The 22145-nt window shown below is 34.1% G+C and overlaps 1 protein-coding gene across 1 annotated transcript in view; it reads right to left on the bottom strand.

The window, feature by feature from the left end:
* Positions 1-1013: 1013 nt before the first annotated feature.
* The window catches only part of LOC104620536 (CUB and sushi domain-containing protein 1-like), a gene marked incomplete at both ends in the record, with an annotated part of 71048 nt that continues 49916 nt past the window's right edge, over positions 1014-22145 (bottom strand). Inside the window, 7 exons of the mRNA XM_010286788.1 lie at positions 1014-1133; positions 4584-4716; positions 10544-10631; positions 11340-11452; positions 12446-12607; positions 19186-19365; positions 20469-20580. Coding sequence (XP_010285090.1) covers positions 1014-1133; positions 4584-4716; positions 10544-10631; positions 11340-11452; positions 12446-12607; positions 19186-19365; positions 20469-20580 — 908 coding nt within the window. The remainder of the gene's footprint in view (positions 1134-4583; positions 4717-10543; positions 10632-11339; positions 11453-12445; positions 12608-19185; positions 19366-20468; positions 20581-22145) is intronic.

The raw sequence follows: 22145 nt of genomic DNA, 5'->3' as shown, positions 1-22145 counted from the left end.
GCTAACCCCCCTGCTGTTAAATAGTATGATACTGACAATGGTGATTGATGACTGATTTCAGAAGAAAACAATAGTGGCAATGAAAATTTCTTAGAAATGGGCTCTTGTTCTGGCTGAAAGTCTCCAGGGACTTATAATCATGTTTACAAAGAAATTCAGTCAAAAATTGACAAAATAAATATTGTCCTCTGTCGCACAAGATTTTAACTGGTGCTAAGCATGGGGCTCATAATTTAATATTCCAGGCAAATTTATTGTGGAATGTTTTGCTTGGCAAAGAGTGAGTGAATGTCTATATACAATGAACAGTGTGTGGAAACCCTGTATATTTTTACCAGTATCTTACCCAGTCATCCATAACACTCTAGTGCAAAAAAATTGTGCATTAACATTTCACAATATAACGGCTGATTAGGAAATTGCCAAACTGCCCCGTGTGTGAGCTACACCGTAACTTTCTTTGATTTTAGCATGATTTCAATAGTAAAGCATTTGCAGGTGTATGCAACCTCAAGGAATTTTGTCTTCTCCTTCAAGAGAGCTTTATTTCTTCAGAATATTCTCGGGGATAATCAGTGGTGCTATCATTTGTCACAGTACTCAAAGGATTTATCCAAGTGCCCAGAAGAATGCATTGAAAGGCATCCAGCCACATACAAATATGAAAGTCTGAGGCATTAAATATGACAAATTGACATGACTCGGCAGTCTTCCTTAAAGTGTGCCTTGATTTGAAGCAGATGCAGCCAGGCATTTTGATCCAACTTTAAGATGAAAAAATATTCTTTGTCTGATCCCCAGAAGACGGACACGTTTTTACCAGAAAATTTAGCTGCATGTAGGCTGACAGAAGATGTTAAAGATTACAGCAGCAAAGCCAAGAGAAGAAGGGAAACTGGTATATGGCACCAAAGGAATTACTGCTTGTCCATCAGAGGTATGGCTATGAATCAGTCATATTGGGCACTGAAGGCTATACCACTGTACAAACTGTGTTCAGAGTTGTATCAAACCTCACAGCCTTTGCCTCTGTGGGTTTTAAGTTTGTGTCATACATGGGATTTTCAAATGAAGCCTGTCCATTACTGTTTTCATGTCCAGCATACCCATTGTACTGTACTTTTGGTCTTGTTCTGGGAAAAAAAGACAGGAAATTATCATTAGTAACCCTTAAAAAGAAACATTCTGCAATTATTGCAAGTTTCATCTATAATGTTTCCACTGTGTCTACACAAGTTGCACAAGTCTGTTTAACAGTGATTAAAGGACATGCATAAAGGATGTTGCAGGGCCTTAAAAAGTAAGAGAAATCTGTCTGGAAGCATGAAGAGAAGAAAACAAATTCCTAATGGGCAAATTGATGCTATAAAGCAGAGCGACATTGTAGGCAAATTGTAGGTATGCATTTGCCATTATAAAAATGTCAAAAGAATGACAACTTTGTAGCTGGTTGTTAGTGCCAAAATTGTCAGCCAAAAGTAAAGCAACGTACAACAAAAGTACAAACAAAAGTAAAGCTGGAACTGATAACATTTATAATATTTTCTGTCAGTAGTAACAATTATGATATTTTCTGATGACACTTTCATTCTTAGATTGCTAGTCTGACGATAAAGAACCCTTACATGGAATGGAAATGCTTATTCCAGAGTTACTAAATTAACATCTTACCAATTTCCAAATATATCCTTGTCTTTCTAAAGTATTAATATTAATGTCAAAACTACAGTAGCAGATTTAATAGGTGAGTTTGATTTGATCATCATTAAGCATATTGTAATTGACTTTCCTGGACATTTGGGATTTTACCTACACTGATTTTCACAGTATACTTAGGAAGGCAACTGGACCATCTATGCAAATGTTCCAATGAAGATCAATACAAATCGTCCATTTAAAAGACTTGAATGGAGTAGATGACTAGGTGTACATAGAAGGATGAGAGTGAGTAGCTCCTAATTCATCCTTTTGATAGCATCTTGGATTTTAGATGAGATAAACACCCACACCCAGACTTTATTGACTCTAATGTTTTCAAGCAGAGGTAGAAGGAACAGTTTAGTAATTTGCTGCTATCAGCTGTTTATTACTTTTCCAGAGCAGGAAGTTAGCATTGCACCACTGAAGTGCTGTAACAGGTCTCCTGGGCACCGCTAAATCTAAGTCAGCGCAAAGTCAGCCAGCTTTAATCAGGCAACTCTATGCACTAACATAGCAAGCGTCCAGAGTATGTTGCACTGATAGTGGTAGCAACCTTCTGATAAAGGTCAGTAATTCAGTTATTCCAGATAGATATGCCATAGCATGTCTGCTTACCTCCATAAATACTTCCATCAATAAACACTAATAAATACTGTGACAGAGTTTTCATATGTCCAAACATATGTAATCAGATTGGTCAAATCCTAGCTAATATTCACATAAATTTTGACATTTTAATATCAGAGGATAGAAAGAATTATCTTCAAGTAACCTCTCGTCTATTTTAGATAGTGTTTTACTACCATAAAGAACATATCAAAACTTCAAGGAAGTTTACATTTTTATGCAAAGTTCTGTTAGAACACATTAAGCCAGTAATTAAATGAAAAATAAAACAGAATTGTGTAGACTTTCTGCTACATCCAGTAAAATGATATCCTATTATATTATATTTTACTACTTTCACCCTAAAATCTCTTAGCATCTAAAAGTATCTAAACAAATATACAAAAAAGGTCCAGCATATAATTTTATGCATGTAATTGAAATAGGGCAAGAAAGTCAATGAAGGAGTGCAAAATGTAGATGCTTGCTGCTTAATAAATGTAAAACAATTTAGAAAAGAATCTCATAAATAAAATTGTCCCCTAAGAAGACCTTCAATTTCTCTGATATAGAGAGCCTCTAGGGGCATAGCTACCATCACACCATTGGGAAAATTTCATTTTGTTATTCTGGTTGTTAAGATAATTTTGAGAAAGTCCCTTCAACAGTCACAGATTCTGTTCTCTTGCCTTTGGAACGTCCTTTATTTGGAAGAGAATACAGGTAACCTAAAGCTACTTTACATCAGTAATCAACTTGTTGATTTTCTGATGACAATATGACATTGATAATGCCTCTAAAAACTGTGGTTTAATGGAAGAAATTATTTGAAAATATAAAAAAGGAAGAACATTCTTTGAAAGACTGTTATGAGTAACATCTCCTTCTTCAAGTATCTGAAATGCATTTAAATTTGATTAAGGTAAGCAGAACTGCAATGCTACACCAGCAATACCATAAACTTTGGGATTACAGCTGCCTGTCTGAAGACTAGGTTTTATCTCTCTTAAATACATATATATTTATACTAAACAGAAAACATAATATCCGCTGCTCATGTAAGACATAACAAACTTCATAGAATAAACCACAAAATGTACCCCTATGTCACAATACAGTTTCATTAGTTTTTTCTTAGTGTTTGACTCCTCTTTCTAAGAGCAAAGGGTCAGCAATGTTCCCTTTACATTCCATCTCTTTGCCTGATCTGAATGCCTGTGCTTTCATGCTGCTGTTTAGGTTCGCCCCATTGCAGAACAGGAGCAATCTGAGAATGCACGTCTGTAGGCATCAGAAAGGCATCTTACAGAAACATGTTCTGAGACAGAGTTCACAGCTCTTCCCAAGCAGTTTTTTCAACAAAAGGCTATATAACATTTCAGGACATGTATCATTTTAACTGAAGTTCACAAGTTCAAGCCCCACTGCAATTTCCTTTTCCTAAATCATCTAATGCTGAGGTAGGTAGATAGTCCAGTCCATCACAGAGCAATGGTGGACTTCAGTTTGTCTATGTGATTTCTTATAATCACTAAATACTTTTGGTGTCATGATTATAGAAAAAAAGTTTTAAAAGCATGTTATTAAAAATTGTAATATCTGTTAAACACCATTTTGCAAACTGTAAATAACACAAGGAGGTCAGAGGGTATTTTAGCTCGATATAAAAAAATAAAAATTGTTGCGGAAAGCTCTTGCCAAATAACACTCAGGATGAACAAATGTTCAATAGATACATAGACACCAGCTTTTAAGCCAAATTTCATAGAAGATGGTTGGATATATTCTATTACCTAATGACACATAAAAGTCTCACAGGAGCTGAAGTGATACCAATTTTAGCAGTATCCACTAGCTTATTCAGCATGTACTCTAAGTAGTCTCATTATGGGCTGTTCCCTTATGGGATTTATGGATTTTTCAGCTTGTATAATTAACATTCATAAGCATTTTGAAAGCAGCAGCATACATTCAATTTAATAAAGCATTAAAATGAAAGAATGAAACATGTGACCCGAGATTTCAATCTGATTCAGCCTAATGAACCAAGAAGGTTGATAGTTCTTCGCTCCTTAACACAGTGACTCATTCTTCTAATTGTTCACCATTAAGAACTGCCCTGCACTGAACCCCTTCATGGGAATACTTAGAAATATTCTTTCTAGAGAAAATATATTCTTGAATGCTTTAGTATTGTGTTCTCTAGTTACACTTACCTATCAAAATTAAAAAAAACAATGCTTATTAAGTTACTTAATAAATAACATTTACAATACCTGTGTTTGTAGAGGTAAAATGCAAACCCTGATAATATTAGAGCAAAGAATGGTACCAGGATGGCAGCTGCCACAGAACTGCTGTTTGTACCATAATAGTGATTTGAAAGGTCTGTGTCTGCACTTAAAGGACCTGTAATGAAACAAAAAGGGCAGAAATAAAATTCCCAGGTCTTCTATCTCACAATTCTCTTTTGTTCAAGATTGAAAGAAAATAAATAAATTATAATATAAAAATATTAAATAAATAATTCTATTTAAAATCATGAAATAAATAGCATGCATTTTTACAGTATAAGTCTTGTTAGTAACACTTAATGATGTATCAATAACTATCAAAATGATTTAAAAACAGTATTCAGCAATTAAAATAATTATGAACTACATTTCTCATGATTCACCAATGTAACAAAATTCAGCCATTTATCTTCTACAAAAAAAATATTTAATACCGCAAAAAGTATTCTATGCTTGCAACCCTAATGTTCAGCTGAGAAACAAGCAGCGATGCAAGACCACATCAGGCATGAAAAAGGAAGAGAGCTAAGGTAACTGCAATAAACAAGAATGGTTCTGCTTGGCTCAGTAGAAGTCCCAAGACTGTGCAGCTGTGTGCATGTCCTGGCTGCTTTACAACACCCTTTTAGGTGCGAGATCTGAGCACGTTTTAGAGCCTGTGACAGCTGCGTTTGCACTGGGATAAAACTGAGGTGCAGAGAATGCAAAAGCAGTCACCTGTGGCATGGCTTTGCTGGGTTCCTGTTGTGGAGAAGCAGATAACCCCGACTGTAATTAATCTTGTTAAATTGCTTAAATAGGTGGCCAACTTGACAATTCATAATGTGAAGGATGAAAAATAATTTTATAGTGAAACATACAGAAAATTTTCACAGAAAAAAATATATTTTGAGAGCCAACTCCATGTTGCCAGTTTGAACTCAGAGCTCTTCAGAGGGCCATATATAGATCCTGTCCAAGGAGGAGAGACCAGGACAGAGGGAAAGCACAGAGATGATGGGGCTAGGACAGATATCTGGGCTTGTCATTCTGGGATATTTTTGCTGATGCTAGTAGGGAATAATAGGAGACACTGGTGTTTTCCACTCAGAAATGCTCCAACCCACCAGCACACTGTCTCAAACACCACGATGCTCTAATTGATAGCAACAGCATCAACCAGTCTTTTTAAGACTCTGGCACAGAGCAGTTATATAGCAGTTATATAGCAGAGAAGCAGAGACACACCCATTGCACTGCTGTTCTACTAAAATATCCAAATAAGTTGCAAAATTGAGACAGAAGCAAACACTTCTCCTAAGATTTCTTACAGTTCAAGCTCAACGCAAAAGAGGAACAAGGTAAGTTTCTGTTCTGTCAGACATTTTTAAAACTTACATGTTTCAATTAATAATATTATAATACATTTTCTGCAATTCGTTTTAACAAAAGTATTAAATTCCAGGAAGTAATTAAGTTCCCTTTAAAATGAAGACAGCCCCCACAGGAATTTCAGAATTGACAGCTTTGATCACTAAACATAACAAAATACTATACTTCAACATTTTTCACTGCCATGATCTTCTATTACATTTCAGACTCCTGTATTTTTCTCTGCAGAATTGGTGAAGGCAAACCTTTTCAAATTAATAAACCTACTACTGTGGTAGATGGCATCATGTTGTGAGCTTTATCACACTATGTTTTAGAGTAGAACCAGTGTATTATAAAAATCTTTGGACTTTAGTAATCCAATATTTGTCCCACACTCAAGGTGTGGAAGGCCTCTTGGCAAGATTTGTATTTGTATTGTATTGCACATGTACTGGACATTCTCCATTAATCTGAATTAAAGACAGCAGTTACCACAGTTAAGAAAAGTTTCGGAAATTAATTTAAATTTTTCTCCTTTGAATTTTTTATTGGTTAGAAGTCATAGAAGTTTAAAAAACTTCATGCAGTTATCAGTCTTCACCCTTTACTATGATGATCCCCAGCTGTTTTTCCAATTATCTGGAGTAATTAATAAAAAATATGGAAATAATCAAATTCATTGTGGTCAGCTAATATCATCAAAAGCCTGGAAATAATATTCTCTTATTTAAAATTCTAATCAAGTACTGAAACAAACAGAAATATGTATGATCAACAAACTCTTAGTTTATATCTCAAAGCTATTATCATGGCACATACGATAGATACATTTTAATGTATAAGTAGCAGAAAAATTATAAAATATCTAAGTAGAATTCAGCTAAAAGAAAACAGTAGTTTGAAATTAATAATAAGCAATTCTTGGTATGAAATTTTGGTGTGGAATTTTTCAAAAATTTAAATACAATTTTTTTTGTGTAACTGAACATTTAAAACAGGGCACAAACTTACATTAAGATAATTTCTTTTTAAGTAATCTCTGTTTGATAACTGACCCACATTTAATACTTAGTATTCAAAACTCCTGTTGGATGTAACTGAATATTCTATAGTTTTTTAATTACCACATTTAGGGTAACCAAGCTTGAAATTTTTAACTGAAGTTTATAAACTTTAATTGGCCTTGGAGCAGTGTTGACCAGGTTTGAACCGTGCATTGGCTGTACTGAGTTTTTGCCTTTATAGATACTAGAAAATAGTACTTTTTATAGGAAGAGCATTTCCTTATAATTGTTTGGATTTTTCAAATGCATTTCCCCTGTAACTCCTAGCCCAGGGTTTCAACTGTCTGGTATCCGTATAGCATGGCTGAGTTTTACTAAGAGAACTGCTGTTGAAGTGGGAGAAAGTGTGACAGCAAAAGCAATGCAAGATAAGAAAAGTAGAATTACAGGTAGAAGAGCAATTTCTGAGATAAGGACGGTTATCAGCTCAAGGATTTAAGAGAACAAATACCGACATGGAAAGCAAGTCAGCAGCTTCCAACGAGCAACAGAGGCTGGACCTTGTTCACCTGACTGATAACTGCTGGATAGCAAACACTCTTTGGGTACCTCATTGGGTGTGAGGAGTGTATTAATATATAGCCTCATAGCTCATTAGTCCTAACTACCTATTTGTGCATTAGCTACTCTGAAGCCATGAGCATCATGTTCAGATGTAGAGTTTCTTCGTGAATGACAAAAGTTGTGTGAAATGGTCTGGAGAGGAATGATGATACATTTATAGAGTGAAGTTTAAAATTCACGTGTCATGATGTTCAAAGCTTTTAAGAGTCAATCATTTTCAGTAAATTAACATGTATTTCACAGCCATTGATCTAAAATATCACAGATGCAAATTAATTATTTCGATTTCATATTTCTTGTCAATATTTGTTATCTCAATCTAGACAAGCTAAAAAGTACTTTGGAGAAAAGGAAGGAAAGAGAAGTGGGTCATTGTATTTTCCCAGAGGAAACAAATAGAGGAAAATAATAATTTCGTGAATTAAGTTTCTATTCTCACAAAGCTACATTTTCAGACAATTTTAAATTCCTGATTGGAATGAACAAAGCCAAGATAGTAGAATAAATGTCTTCTAGAACTGTAGTGGTGAGGCACAGGCACTCAGCAATTACAGAAACTGAACCCAGCCACAGAGTTACAGCCTTTAGAAACCAAGTTATTAAAACATAACAAAACAAACAAAAAGCTCCCAGCAATGACTGATTATTTGTCAAAACAGGTTAAATAACTTGGTGTCACAACTTGGGCCCCTTAAGCAGGCTCAGATACAGTTCTAATTCTCTTGGCAGACTGATAACAGAGAACTCTTTGTCCTCTAGGTTATTCTCTAAGGCTACAAGCAAACAGAATTGCTTCTGAAAGAGGATAAACAGGACTTGGAAACACAAGTTCTTCCTGTTTTCATATCATTAAGTTCCAAGATTGAGTATATCCACTGAGCCTGGTATTTCTCTAGTATTGTGTGATAGGGAATCCTTCATCAAACAGATTGGTCTTTCACATTTAACTAAGTATTTTTCAGTAAATGCTGTTCTTTGAAGTACACTTGCAGGTGAAGAATTTCTTATTACATTATGTATGCACCACTGCATGCATAGTTTATGCATACTTCTGGCTTAATGTAAAGGCAGCAAATAATTTAACTTCCTGAAGAAACAGAAATATGTTAACTCTTCAGCTGGAGGACATATGAGATCATTACCTCAGCAGAATATTCATGAACAGAATAGATTTAAAAACCAAAGCAAGTTATCCTTGAATATGAGAGGATATGGGTAAATATTACGACCTTTGCTGGCTGGAAAATTTCTGTTTCCTTTTAGCTGTAGGTTCTTCAATAGAGAACAAGCAACCTATAGACAATCAGCACCTATTTAGCAACCAGATAAAGAAATCTTCTAAAAGAGACAGTATCTGCATTTGTAGCAAGCTCTCTGCTGAGATATCAAAGCAGAAGACCAGAGGCCCTCAGCCTAGGAACGCATGTGTAACTTGGACACTTCAGCTCTTTCCTAGCCTTGGGTATATACAAACTGAGCTCTCATATTGCAACTCTGAACAGTGATACAGACAATGTTTTCCACTACTGTAGTATACATGTACTGAAGAAGGCAGAAACTGTCAAATTGTCATTCTGTTTGTTCTTCATTTACCTCCATGAATTATTCATTTCACTGCTAAAACACATGGATCCAAATTTTTTTTGGGTAGCAGGCAAACGGGTATCTTTTTTGGCCTGGTTTAAGAAAAAAACAAACACAAAAGCACCCACACCCCACCTCCACCCCCCGAAACAAAACAATCAAACCATACTCTCACTGTTTTGAGATATCAAAGGCTGCTAAACAAGAGAGATGCTTGAACAAATGTTGATGCTCTACTTTTACAGCGTGATTGTTAAAACCAGAAAGAAAAAGCAGCTTAGATATTACAGTGATAAGGATTACATGAAAGTACAGGCAGACAAATAACCTGTCCCACACAAGAGTTTTCTCTGAAGACTGGAATTGTAATCGGCTTCAGTAATTGGGAGTTCTTAGGCTGACTCAGAAGAGTAAGGTTTCGGCCCCTTGTGACTAAGCAGATATAGCAAATTGAGAGGTGGTCAAGATGAGCAAATTCATAGGATAACTGCTATTACAGCAGTTAATAGAGCAAAGAAATACAAGGGAGATTTGGCAGAACTTTAAAGGGCATTGGGTACAGCACCAATGAAGTTAATGGAACCAAGGCAATTTATAAAATAGAGATAGAGTCTGCTGCAGATACATTGGCTAGGCTGTCTCCTCCTCCAAACCCAGTACTTTGCTGTATGTATACTGTGCTTTGACCACTCTGCAGCAGTTCCAGGATCGAGAAATGCAGATTATCTACACTTGGTATTTGCCAAAACTATTTAATGAGTAAATGTCTTGTTAGTTTTTAATGACAAAATTATTTTGTGGGTAAAATAAGTATTTTTTCATCAGCTGCTGGAGCTCTTCAATCCATAGCTATAATATATACTTCAGTCACTCATTTCGTATTTTTGACAGAAAAGTAGAACTCTATCTAAATACATATACGTTCTGAAAAGAACACCCGCCAGCAACAAGCACTCTCCAAGTGATGCTATTAAAATCAGTCAGTGTTGGTTCTGTCCTTTTAATTTCCTATATGATTCTGATTGAAATTTATACATTTGAGCAGAAAATGTCTTTGCATTGCATGATACCCCAGTTACTTTCAAAATGACATTCACAGAAAAGCAAGCAGTGGCAATGGCATTCTCTGGAAGAGCATCCTGTAGTCATCTTATTAGGTTGCTATACTAGAAAAAATGAGATAGTAACATGTTAAGCAGAGTTAAATTGGGATTTGAACTGTATATTTGAAATATGCATATTTCGTTATATTTTTTATAATAGCAATGGCATGAAATAAACACGCTTACTTCAGATAGACAGCTGAGTCATTTGCTGGATTCACTCTTGCAAGACCCAAAAAGATTATACATATTAAAGCACTATGAATGCATTTACCTTGTCTTTGGAGCATAAATTTTCCAAAGTCTTTTCCATGTATATCACCTTGATAGGTGAAAACACCCCTTTCAAGACCTGATGATACCTAGAATATGTTGAAGCAGAAAAAAAGATTTCTGAAACAAGCAAATAAATAAGAATGTTTAGCCATTTGTTTTCATTTTTATCTTTTTATCCTTTGAAATATTAGTGAACTCTCTATGCTTATACAATATTTATCATTTTAAGTTTGCAACAGTATTAAACAAAGTTACAAAATAATACCTGGAATGACTATCTAATGTATATTTCAGGCTTTTAAAATTGTTCAACTGGCACACATAACTGAATTAGTATATGGATATAGAAATCCATGGAATTGTCAAATTTAAAATTATTTTCCATAGAAAGCATCATAAGGCACAAAGGAGAACTGCAAAGAGTAAAATAACTCTCTTTTTCTTCAAGATTAAAAGTAATTTTTATTACAGTGAACTATTTACTAAACCAAAAAAGGACAATATTTTTAAACATAAAATTCCCAGTCTCATCTAAGAAAACAAGGCAAAAAGACAGCAAAATATGTTGATTCACTCCATCTTCCCCTTAGTAAACTAAAAATTCCCATGGGAAAGTGACAGATAGATAGAAGTTTGTATACATATTTTTGAAAAGAAAAATAAAGTGATCTCTACACTGACATCTAGAGTTCTGTATTCCATATCTGTAATATAAAAAGTTGGATAGAATTATACAAGAAATCACAAATTACTTCAAACTACTGCAAGCTTTATGCATAGCAGTGGTTACTTACATAACCATCTAGTGCCCAGTTGTCGTTTTCAAACTTGCTTACAAAAATATCAGTAGGTCCTTTAAGCTGAAAAACTTTCAAGAGCAAATGGGCTTCTTCCTTCTTGTAAACACCTATTACCATAAAGGAGGTAACAAATTTTCAACCAGTTTGTCCAAATATCGTTTCAAAGCTAAGAATATCACTTCAGAACTAAAACATTTTGTAGAAAACATTTTGTAATAACAGAATTCTATAACCTGGATAAACTAAGATTTAAAGTGCTGTAATAACAGGATCTTATTTTACTGATCTTTTGCCCACATCGTATTTGATAGCAGGATGCAAAGATGGTTTGTATTGTTTAATTTTATACATAAATTGGCAAGGATATTTGTCTTTTCATATAGTATTTCAATAATTCTAAATAGAAATAGAACTCCTTGCCTGGAATTTCCTTGAACTGGAAAAACTGGATTTTACTCACATCACCACAGTATATTGCTGTAGTAAATATTGATAGAGCAGTGAAAGAAAATTTGCTATTTGGCAGCCAGCTACTGAAACTCTCTCTGAACTCTTGGCCTTAAAACATACTGATAGTTGATAATGCTCTTTTCAAATATAACTGTGATCAGAGGCTAAATCAGAACTTCACAGTCAGATTTGCGGAAAGGACTGCACAATGTTGATTAAAAGATATGTATAATTTATGAAGAAAATTAATTATCTATGCCTTTTTTATGTTATGCCATTATCAAGATCATATTGTTTTAAAGCAGATATTAATCACTATTGAATAATGGAGCTTTTCAATGATACAGTTCTTAAAACACTTATATACATTTCAATATTACCGGTGAGTTCAACACATCAATACTATCCAACAGTCTGAGATGAAAAAAACCTATCTCAATATTTATTTGAAATGTAAGAGGAAAAATAGATGGGTGACTGCATATAAATTGACTGAAATATGTGCAGACCATTACATTAGGACCTCTCCTTTTGTAAAATAAGCAGAAAAAGCTTTTTGTTTCATTTTGTGTTTGGCAGAAAATAAAAGATTGAACATATGAAAAAAATTTAAAATAACAGCTTTTTTTAACACCAAATTCTGAACCTACCTGATAGTTTGAGTTGTATGTTGGATGCCTCAATGAATGTGGCATTCACTTTGCTGGTTGTAGTATTGAACCAATCAACAGTCAGAGTAGCAGGCTGTCTTTTTCCTAAATATTCATAAAACCCTTTCCACAGTGAATTTATAAAAAACACATCTGAGGGAACTAAATAAAAGTGGGCAAAAAAGAAACAAAGAAAGGAGTAAACTACAACAAAGTAGAAATCTTTCTAGCCATACTTATATTCTTCATTTTTTTCTGTTACAGTATCAATCTACTGATCTAAGGAGGTATTACAGTAAAAAATTTTCAATAGTAAGGACAAAATATCTAATGACCTTTCCACACAATTGTCTATAATATACTACACTTGTCAATTACAGTGTATGTTCTTAAATAACCTCACATTTCACAGCTTGTGTGCTTCAGTGAATATCCCCAAGACTATGAAAAATAATAGACTCTTGCTCTAAAACCCGGTAGCCTTAAGGCATGATGAAAAAAAGGAGAATGATATTCTGAAGTCAAGGATTCCTGGAAGGAGACACTGTCTTAAGTCATCCCTTTTGTTTCATGAATCTATTAAAGCAGCATTCTGTGTGATTTTCAACAGAGTATCAACTGAATATGCAACTGAATTCACTGAATTCCAGAAACAGTTTAGTACAAGGTTTTTATCAGTCATTTTTAGACTCCACATCTCTCCATACAATATTACTGCACCTGTGAACAGTGAAGTTGCCAGAGCAGGGAACCTTTTTGGTTTAAAATAAAGGTCTGTTTTTCAGAAACTGCAGTTTGAATAGTCTGAAGTAAAAAAAAACATAAAATGAAGCATGAATTATAAGAAGGAGCATATGTATTTGGGTCTTTTTTAATATTATTGGTATTTTTCCTCTATACAGAAAAAATAAATGATTTACAGGTCATTAAAGGTTGTATTTTAAATATTTGGCTAAAATGCCAACAGAATAGAAAAAAAATGTCTTACTCAACAGTATCTGCAGTATTAATATTATTATACATTAAAAAGGATATAGTAAAGAGAAAACATTTCTTAGGAGATGTTTATTTTATGTCAGATACATTTACAGGGTGCTAATGTCTTGAACATTATTTTCTCCCCTACACATTGCTTATTTCTCCCATATACTTTGTTGTTATAAAATCTGGGGAAGGCTTCCTTCAGTCATGACAGTTAACTGTTGTCTGAAAGTGGCAGCACCCAGTGTTTCCTGGCAACTTCTGACAAGTAAAAATAGACATTTTTCCACTTACTTCAAAGTTTTTTCTAGCATTACAATTTGAGAAGTAAAACTTTAAGAATCAAAATAAAACTTCATAAAAAGAACTGTTTAACCAGTCACATGATATCTTGACAAAATGAAAGCCCTAGCAACTATTAAAATTCACCCTTACTATCCATGACAAATGATACTTGTTAAATAAATGAAGACTGATATTACAGGAGTGTTTCACACTCTTCTCACTAAATTCTTAACATAAATTATTGGATTTTTTGCATTTTATCAAACTCTTAGCACTTGTAAAGGTAGCTATCTATGTTGAAGGAAATTTATCAGTGTAAGTATCCTGGGTATCCATTTTGAATAAATTCCATGGATATTTCCATCCCCACCTAATCATTGACTTCAAAAATTAGTCAAAAACAAACCCAGGTCAATGTATTTCCAACAAAGCATACTGACGGGCAATATATCTGAAAATCTGATGACTGATTACCTGTTGACTGTCTCTTAATCATATTATTACACTTTCTAGTACGCATTTCATAAAGAGGAAGGATAATAACCTCTTTAATGGCTTTTGCCTTCAAATTGTGCAAAAGCCACAAGGAAATGTTCAAGCTCAATGTGGCATGATTTGAAAACATCATTAGCATGTTGCTGTACCACCACTGGATTCCAAGTTAGTGGAGACCTACCACAATGCTTTGAGTGCAACAGCTTCAGAGAATCTTAAACGCTCCCTTTCCAAAATAAAACTCAGTGTAGGACTGGGGCTTTACACAAGGGAACCTCAAATTAATACTGAAGATCTGAAGCATTAAATTTCAGTTGGTATCACAGTCCTTCAAATTCATAAATTTCCTGCAAATATATGAATTCTCTAAAGGGTCTTTCAGACTCTTTTTCCAACATATTTCCCATTGTTGTTTGCTACCAATAGCAAATTTGAAACCTGACACAATTTTTTTTATTATTTGTCTTTGTTTTTAATTAAAAATATGTGTCTGAAGTTATTCTTATGAAGGTGGACGTCTAGTATAACTGGTATGAACCTAACAGGTACTATATAAGACTTTTATAAAGGAGCAGACACCATATTTCTTTCATCACATTCAGTATCTTCAATATCTAGTTTCCCTGACCACACTAACTCTCAAAAATAGCTGTTAAACTTTGTGATTCTCTTCTGAGAAAACTGACTCAGTATTTACAGAATTTTCACTTACTGAAGGTGGATAGAATCAGTACAGTAAGAAAACAGAAAAATATACTGCTTCCCCAGTCATGTTTTTGTAAAAGCTTAAAATGTAAGTGCTGCAGTCCTATGCATGCTGCTGAGGAATTGGAGTGGCTCTGACCCAATTCTGCCAAGTCCTTGACAAGGTCCCTGTCTTTCCCACCCACTGTGGGAAAATGCAGAATGAGAAAAATTAATTGGGCATTATTACACTAATACTGCGCCAACTGCAGATTCTCCTCCTAACATGACAGATGGGGAAAGCCATGGCTACTCATTAAAACACCTTCCTAACTGTGCTGGTCTTGGCTGGGATAGAGTTAATTTTCTTCATAGTACCTAGTATGGGGCTGTGTTTTGGATTTGTGCTGAAAACAGTGTTGATAATACAGGGATGTTTTCATTATTGCTGAGCAGTGCTCACACAGAGTCAAGGACTTTTCTGCTCCTCACACCACCCCACCAGCGAGCAGGCTGGGGGTGCACAAGAAGCTGGGAGGGGACACAGCTGGGACAGCTGACCCAAACTGACCAAAGGGATATCTCATACCATATGAAGTTGTGCTCAGCATATAAAGCTGGGGGAAGAAGAAGGAAGGGGGGGATGTTTGGAGTGATAACGTTTGTCTTCCCAAGTAACGGTTACATGTGATGCAGCCCTGCTTCCCTGGAGATGGCTGAACACCTGCCTGCCCATGGGGAGTGGTCAATGAATGCCTTGTTTTGCTTTGCCCACGAGTTTTCTCACTTTTACCCTTCAGATTCCCTCCCCCATCCCACCGTGGGGCCCTGAGCGAGTGTCTGTGTGGTACCTAGGTGCTGGCTGGGGTTAAACCACAACACTAACTATTTTTGCAAAGACTGTACAAAGCAGTGAGAACCAAGGGAACCACACACAGTATTGTAGTTCTTAGACTTCACATGGGTAATGTGAGAATTCCTTAGTTGCAACTTATACTCTATTACAATTTACAGTACTGTTGCTTATGAAAATATTAACTCTGGAAAAAAAATAGCTATGTAATGAACAATAATAAGCACAATTTGTATTCACACATCAAAAACTGGGAATACAGAACACTCTTCTGTTACAAAATTTCTCGTTTAGAAATATTAACTTCATCCCATTTAAAATACACATAGCAGCAAACAGAATTCTACCAAAAGCCAGGATAGCAAGGTAAAGAAAATGCTCCAAAATACATTGTGTTCTATACTAGAGGAAATTCACAATTTATATAACATAATAATAGTACAGACTTGGTTTTTAAAAACAGCTCAAAACATTTCCTTGTTAATTACTATCATTTATTACACAGTTTTAGTTGTCTGCTTACCATTACTGGCATTTTCAATCATAACTTTTTTTTTTTAAATGCCTTTCAAATAGTACTTACTTATCAAAAGTACTTACGAGGGACATGATGTAGTCTGAATTGATACTGATGGTCAACATAGTGAATATATTTGGAGACTTGGTCTATATTTTAATTTGTCATTGAAACTTCAAAACCTATGTGTTAGCAGATTAACGCATACCTTAGGTGTTCAGTGAGGTGAATCCTCCAATAAATGAAGACTGTATATTAATTATAATGAATGCACATTATATCCTGCTTTATGGTGAGTCTGTAGAAGTAATGTATTTGAGATGAACTCATTTATGGTTTCACCTGACACACTCACTAATAAACTCACCAGGAAGGTTAATTATTAACAGAAATACCTTTTTATCCCATCTACTCTATAGAGTCCTTCAGTGAACTGCCATGAGTGTGAACCATTAATCTTTTTTTCCCTGCAGCTTGTTAAAGTTCAAAATACAGAGTTGCAAGCTCATTTATTTGGTGAAAATGCTGTTCATTGTTAAATACGTAAGTTAAAAAAAAATTTAAAAATTAAGCCTTTCATTTTCTGAAAAGGATTGAACCTAGAAAGATCTACATAAGGGATTTCTCAGATGTATTTGTCTATTTTGTCACTGGCAGGAGGAAAAGGTTCATGACGAGGCATAGAAAACCAGTAGTAAGTTTGCCTGCTGTTGGTGGTCCACAGAGTTTAGGAAACCCTATCTCAGATTACCTTGAGAGTTTCCATAAAGTGAAGGCCATCAAAATTTCCAAAACTGTTTTTGGGGTTATTTTTGTGGTTTCTCACCACACTTGCAATGTAAAAGACAGACCTTTGATTGAAACCAATCCCTGCAATTATAGTCTACGCTCATTATAAGGCTCTCAATTATAGCAATCTCTCTGATATAAAACTACTTCAGATATGGATTTTGTGTATATATGCTTTATCTTTTTGGCTTGACAGGTGTTTTTGTGCAATACACAAAAATGGTACTGTACAAATTAAAAAAAAAATTTGTTTGGGAAAGAATATCATAGAACAGGTTTTACATGGCACTTGTTATGAAAGACCTCACCTTTTATATTCCTTTGAAATGAGTAGTAAATGCTTGAGTTAAATATTGGAAATAGTTTTATTATCCATAACAATCTAGGGTGTAAATCAATTTATTTAAATCTAAAACTCTTCTTGTATACAAACCTGGAGTTTTAGTTATTGTTTCATTAACTTCTCTCACTCCTTTACCTACAAGTAAAAAGACAAATTATCATTTTCATGAACATATTTGTTTGGGTTTTTTTAATAGAATGTTAGAACAATGCCTGATGGATGCAATAATCTCTTATCCAATGGAGCCATACTTAAAACAGAAATAACTGGTCTTTAATACTCTATACATTCAAACCTATACACTTACACAAAACTATCAGAAAATAATTTAGGTAAACAACATTTTTACTATAGAAAGTTGCCTGGTTAGCCAATTATTCCATATATTTAAGCCTAAAATTTTTATATCAGTCCCAGTGCTATAAAAGAGAGCCTTATAGAGAGGACAAATGCTATATCTAATTATGAATAATAGTATATTAAATATAGTAAAAATTATGTTAATAAAGATTCATACATTTATGACACAAACCAGCAAAAGGCAGACAGCTGGATTAAAATGACAGGATCAGATATCATGGGAAAGGATCACAACTGGTGTCATTTGCTGTATTTCTGGTACACTTAGCAGAGTTATGTCCATTGACCCCAGATCAAGTTCTGACCTCATATCATTAGCCACTTTAAAAAAAGCTAATGTCCTGTAGAAAGATTTGGTCCTGAATGTTTTTTGCTTTAGGGCCAGAACTTCACTGATTATATTGATAAAGTGCTAAGGAGGCACAAAAAGTATGGGGCACTCAAGGAGAATTATACCTAAAGACTGTAAGCTAATAAAAAAAGAATTCTTGCTTATAGATACTTTTTTCTGTATTTTATCTCTAATTTTAACAAAAAGCATACAAGATCATTTATCTCAAATTATTAATTATATGGTACCCATGGAAAATCACCCCTTAGGGAACTAGAATGAGAAGATAAATTTTTATGCATAGGTCATATGTTTTGATAACAAAGAAGTCTAGCCATACATTAATCAAAAATCAAACATTGTTCAAAACCCAAATCTACTTAGTGTTCTTTGACATATTAGAATTAAAAATCATGTTGCAAACATCTTTCCCATGGCATCTGACTCTTTTTCCTTTATTACTCTTTTAAATATAATTTTGCTTTATTTTTCTGAACTGGGAATGTATAGCCATGTTTATCCACATGTGAAGAGCAAATTTACCCTCATAACTATATACTTAGAGCTACTCTAGCAAAACCATATGAAATTTACACAGGTATAAAGAGAAGTGGAATCTGCTGCAAAGATGTATTTTTTAATTTATTTTATTATTAATTTTTATTTTAGAAATTTTTCTTAGACAAAAAGCATACCTGAATGAATCTAAAAGCCAAGCTATAAAATAACTTTTGTTCCTAATAGAAAATCATACATTAAACACTGGATACATGGAAATAGTCTCTAAAGCTGTGACATAAAGATAAATACAGTTAAAATTACTATTTTATATTGTTTAGGTTTTGTTTGCTGTTGTTAGGGGTAAACTTATATATGTGTGCCTGTGCATTTACACACACATATGCCTATGTTTTCCTCCACGAGTTCTAGATGCCATGCTCACTTTTTTTTTTCTGTTTCTTTCATAAAGTAAAAGCTGTTGTGTCATATGCATTTTTTAAATAGTAAGTGGAAAAAAATAATCTTACTCTGTAAAATAAAAATGTCAGGGAAAATGAAATCCAACAACAGGGCCCAACACATCGCTTGAATAATGACTTACTTTTACAAATAGGTGATTTTCCTGTCCATTTCATATCTGGTTTACATGTCCGATGCTCTGATCCACCAGCAAGAAAAAATCCTGGTTGACAGGTATACACCAAAGTATATCCTAAAGTAGGAAGATCTATTGCTCTCACATCTACGTGTGCCGGTGTTTCTGGCTGCCTGCAAGCATGAGCTGCAAAGGGTTTTTTAGAGTTAGAAAAAGTGGTGGTAAGCAGTTTCCATAGAATTAGAGTACGTAATTTGAAATAAATGCATGCCAACTTATTCCCTTTCGTTATGTAAACTTTGTACACCTCTTAGAAATGTCAGGTAGTTATTACCTGTAAAAGTAACACTCTGAGCGTATAGTTATATTATTGTGTGAAGATGGAAATGATACTATCATGTATTTTTAAACAATACACCAAAATTAAGTCATGATAGCAAACAGAGAAGAGCTAAAATGAAGGGAAGAACATGCCGTTGTACATGTTGCAATGGTTGGTTCTGTGAATTATTGTACTGTCACAGCTGCAAGCATCGCTTCCACTCAATGTTTTAAAGAGCCTTGAAAATTACAGAGCAGTTATTGTGCTAAATAAATTCATTATAAATTTCAATTGAAATAAAGGTTCCATAGAAAGGCTTTGTCATAGTACATTGATTATAACAGATACAGTTGCTCAGTATGCTTCTTTCACTGGGCTCCATGGTGTTCATTTATAACAACTCTAAGATAATTTGAAATAGGATAAGAATCAAAGGTCATTCTAATGAATTATTTTTACTTTAGATCAGTCTATTTTATTACAATAGTTATTTGATGTCCTCCAACCCATGCAGAGCTGTAAATATACTAATAATTTGCATACCCATATAGCCCAGAAAAGATGAATGTCACTGAGTCCTAGTTTACGATTCACAAAATGTTAGCCAACAGAATAGCCCCATACATACTTCAGGCCACTTTCTGTTCTCTATTAACGCCACACACAGAAAAACCCTAGATTAATTTAAAGCAGCTAATACAGCCAGTTAAAAGGGACAGTCTTTTTGGGTAAAATGGACAGAATTATTGTCAGCTTCATGCAAAAAAATCTGAAAAATCTTACTTCTAATTAATACATCCCAAATACATCTTTGGTCTTAGAATATGAAACAAAAAAAGTTTTAAAATATTGCTTTAATTAAAGTTTACTTTTTTGTAGCATATCATTTGCTTTCTATATGTATCACTTTGTAACTCTTTTAAAATGGCACAGTTTTCTAACTCATTAGATAAGAAACCAGACTTACGAATGCATTCAGACTGTATGCCACTCCAGGTTAAGTTAGCAAGACAAGAGCGGGTGGTAGATCCCTGAATATGATAACCTTTTCTGCATCTGAAAAAGACTGTGCTCCCAACCTAAGGATCAAAACAGGATGTTAGATAAAAGAAGTATCCATCATGTGCAGACAAATATCAAGACAAGATAAGCTACTGGAGATATTTTTTAAAAAACAAACAAGTCCTCTTTTTACAGTTTCTAGAGTTAAAACTTTTTTTTTATGACATGAAAAGTTTGAGCAATTGATCTTCTGTAACCTTATTTGAAAGCAATAAGCGGAAAAATATTGACAAGGCTGTGCACGTGCAGAAGAATGACACTCATACATTTCAGCTTATTAGTTTGTCAGTGTGACAGAAGCAAAGTAAAGACTGAGATGTCTCTCTTTCCTGTACATCACTGCATATATTTCAACAGAACTTGACCATAAAGTCTGTTTCAAAGGATTCTCATCGCATGACTGGACTAAAAATGTATTTTAAGAGGAAAAAGGAAACAGAAAAAAAAACTATGAAGAACTGTTCCATCTACAAACAAGTTGACTAGGGAAAACTCCAGGCCACAATTCCTTACACTGCACTTGTTACTATAAACTACTTACTTAAGTTTTACTTGAGATGTTTAACTAGCAGAGTGATGATATGGAAATCCTGTCTACATTCAACTGTGATATGACTTTTCTCAGAAGAAAAGGTAAAGTAACTAAGAAAACTCTCTTCAGACTTGCGTTGAGAGTAGAAAAACATGAGAACGGGATATAAAATTGCAAGTAATGAAGATTTTTCATGACATACGAGAAAGAGATTGTGTGCAAAGTTCTAGTAAAATGGACTTATTGATGCTATTGTCAAAAGTAACCAGAATATAACTCCAGGCCAAGATATTTAGGTATGCAGGGCTCATCAGTAAAGCAGCCTTTTGTTTTGGATAAAACGTATTGGCAATAAATATGATTGGATGAAATAAAAAAACCCCACAAAAATTAATAGTATTTGAAATTATATGACTTACTAATAAAGTAACATATCGCCTGGACAAATGCAAATGAGTAGTAACCAATGCATATTAATAAAATAGCTTGAAGCTATATATATACAGATAGCTCTACACTGCAAATTTCACAGAACAACTTCAATGGACATTAAAAATAGGCAGTTATTTTCAGAAGTGCCTACCTGTTAACTGTATACTCAGTTACATAAAAACAGATTATCATGATTTATATTCAGCAAATGCAACACCAGTTCTTCCTGAAGTGGCTTGGTAAATTCACTGGTATTTTTAAAGGTCAAATTTCTAATATGATTTTGTAGACTTATCTATTTATAACTACTTTTAAACATATTCATCTCACTAACTTGCCAATGAGACACAGCATGTCTGTAGTAGAGACCAGAACAGAGTGTAGCTGGTCTTGACTCTAAGTCATCTTGCTTCTAGTGAAATTGCCAATTCTGGTATCATTAAGTAATGATGAGCTGCAAATATTTCCTCACTGGTCCAAAAGACCAAGCTAAAAAAGTAATGTCTTGATTCAATGTAGTTACAGAGTTATAATTCTGTCTCATTTTACAAGTAAATGTAAAAATAAAAGCAGTGGACTCTTTGTATAACACTTGAATGAAAAATATTGGAGGCATTT

Source organism: Phaethon lepturus, unplaced genomic scaffold (genome assembly GCF_000687285.1).
Source record: "Phaethon lepturus isolate BGI_N335 unplaced genomic scaffold, ASM68728v1 scaffold10205, whole genome shotgun sequence".
In the NCBI taxonomy this organism is placed as follows: Eukaryota; Metazoa; Chordata; class Aves; order Phaethontiformes; family Phaethontidae; genus Phaethon; species Phaethon lepturus.
The sequence above is the reverse complement of the archived record's forward strand: the minus strand, read 5'-3'. Positions and strand labels throughout refer to the sequence as shown.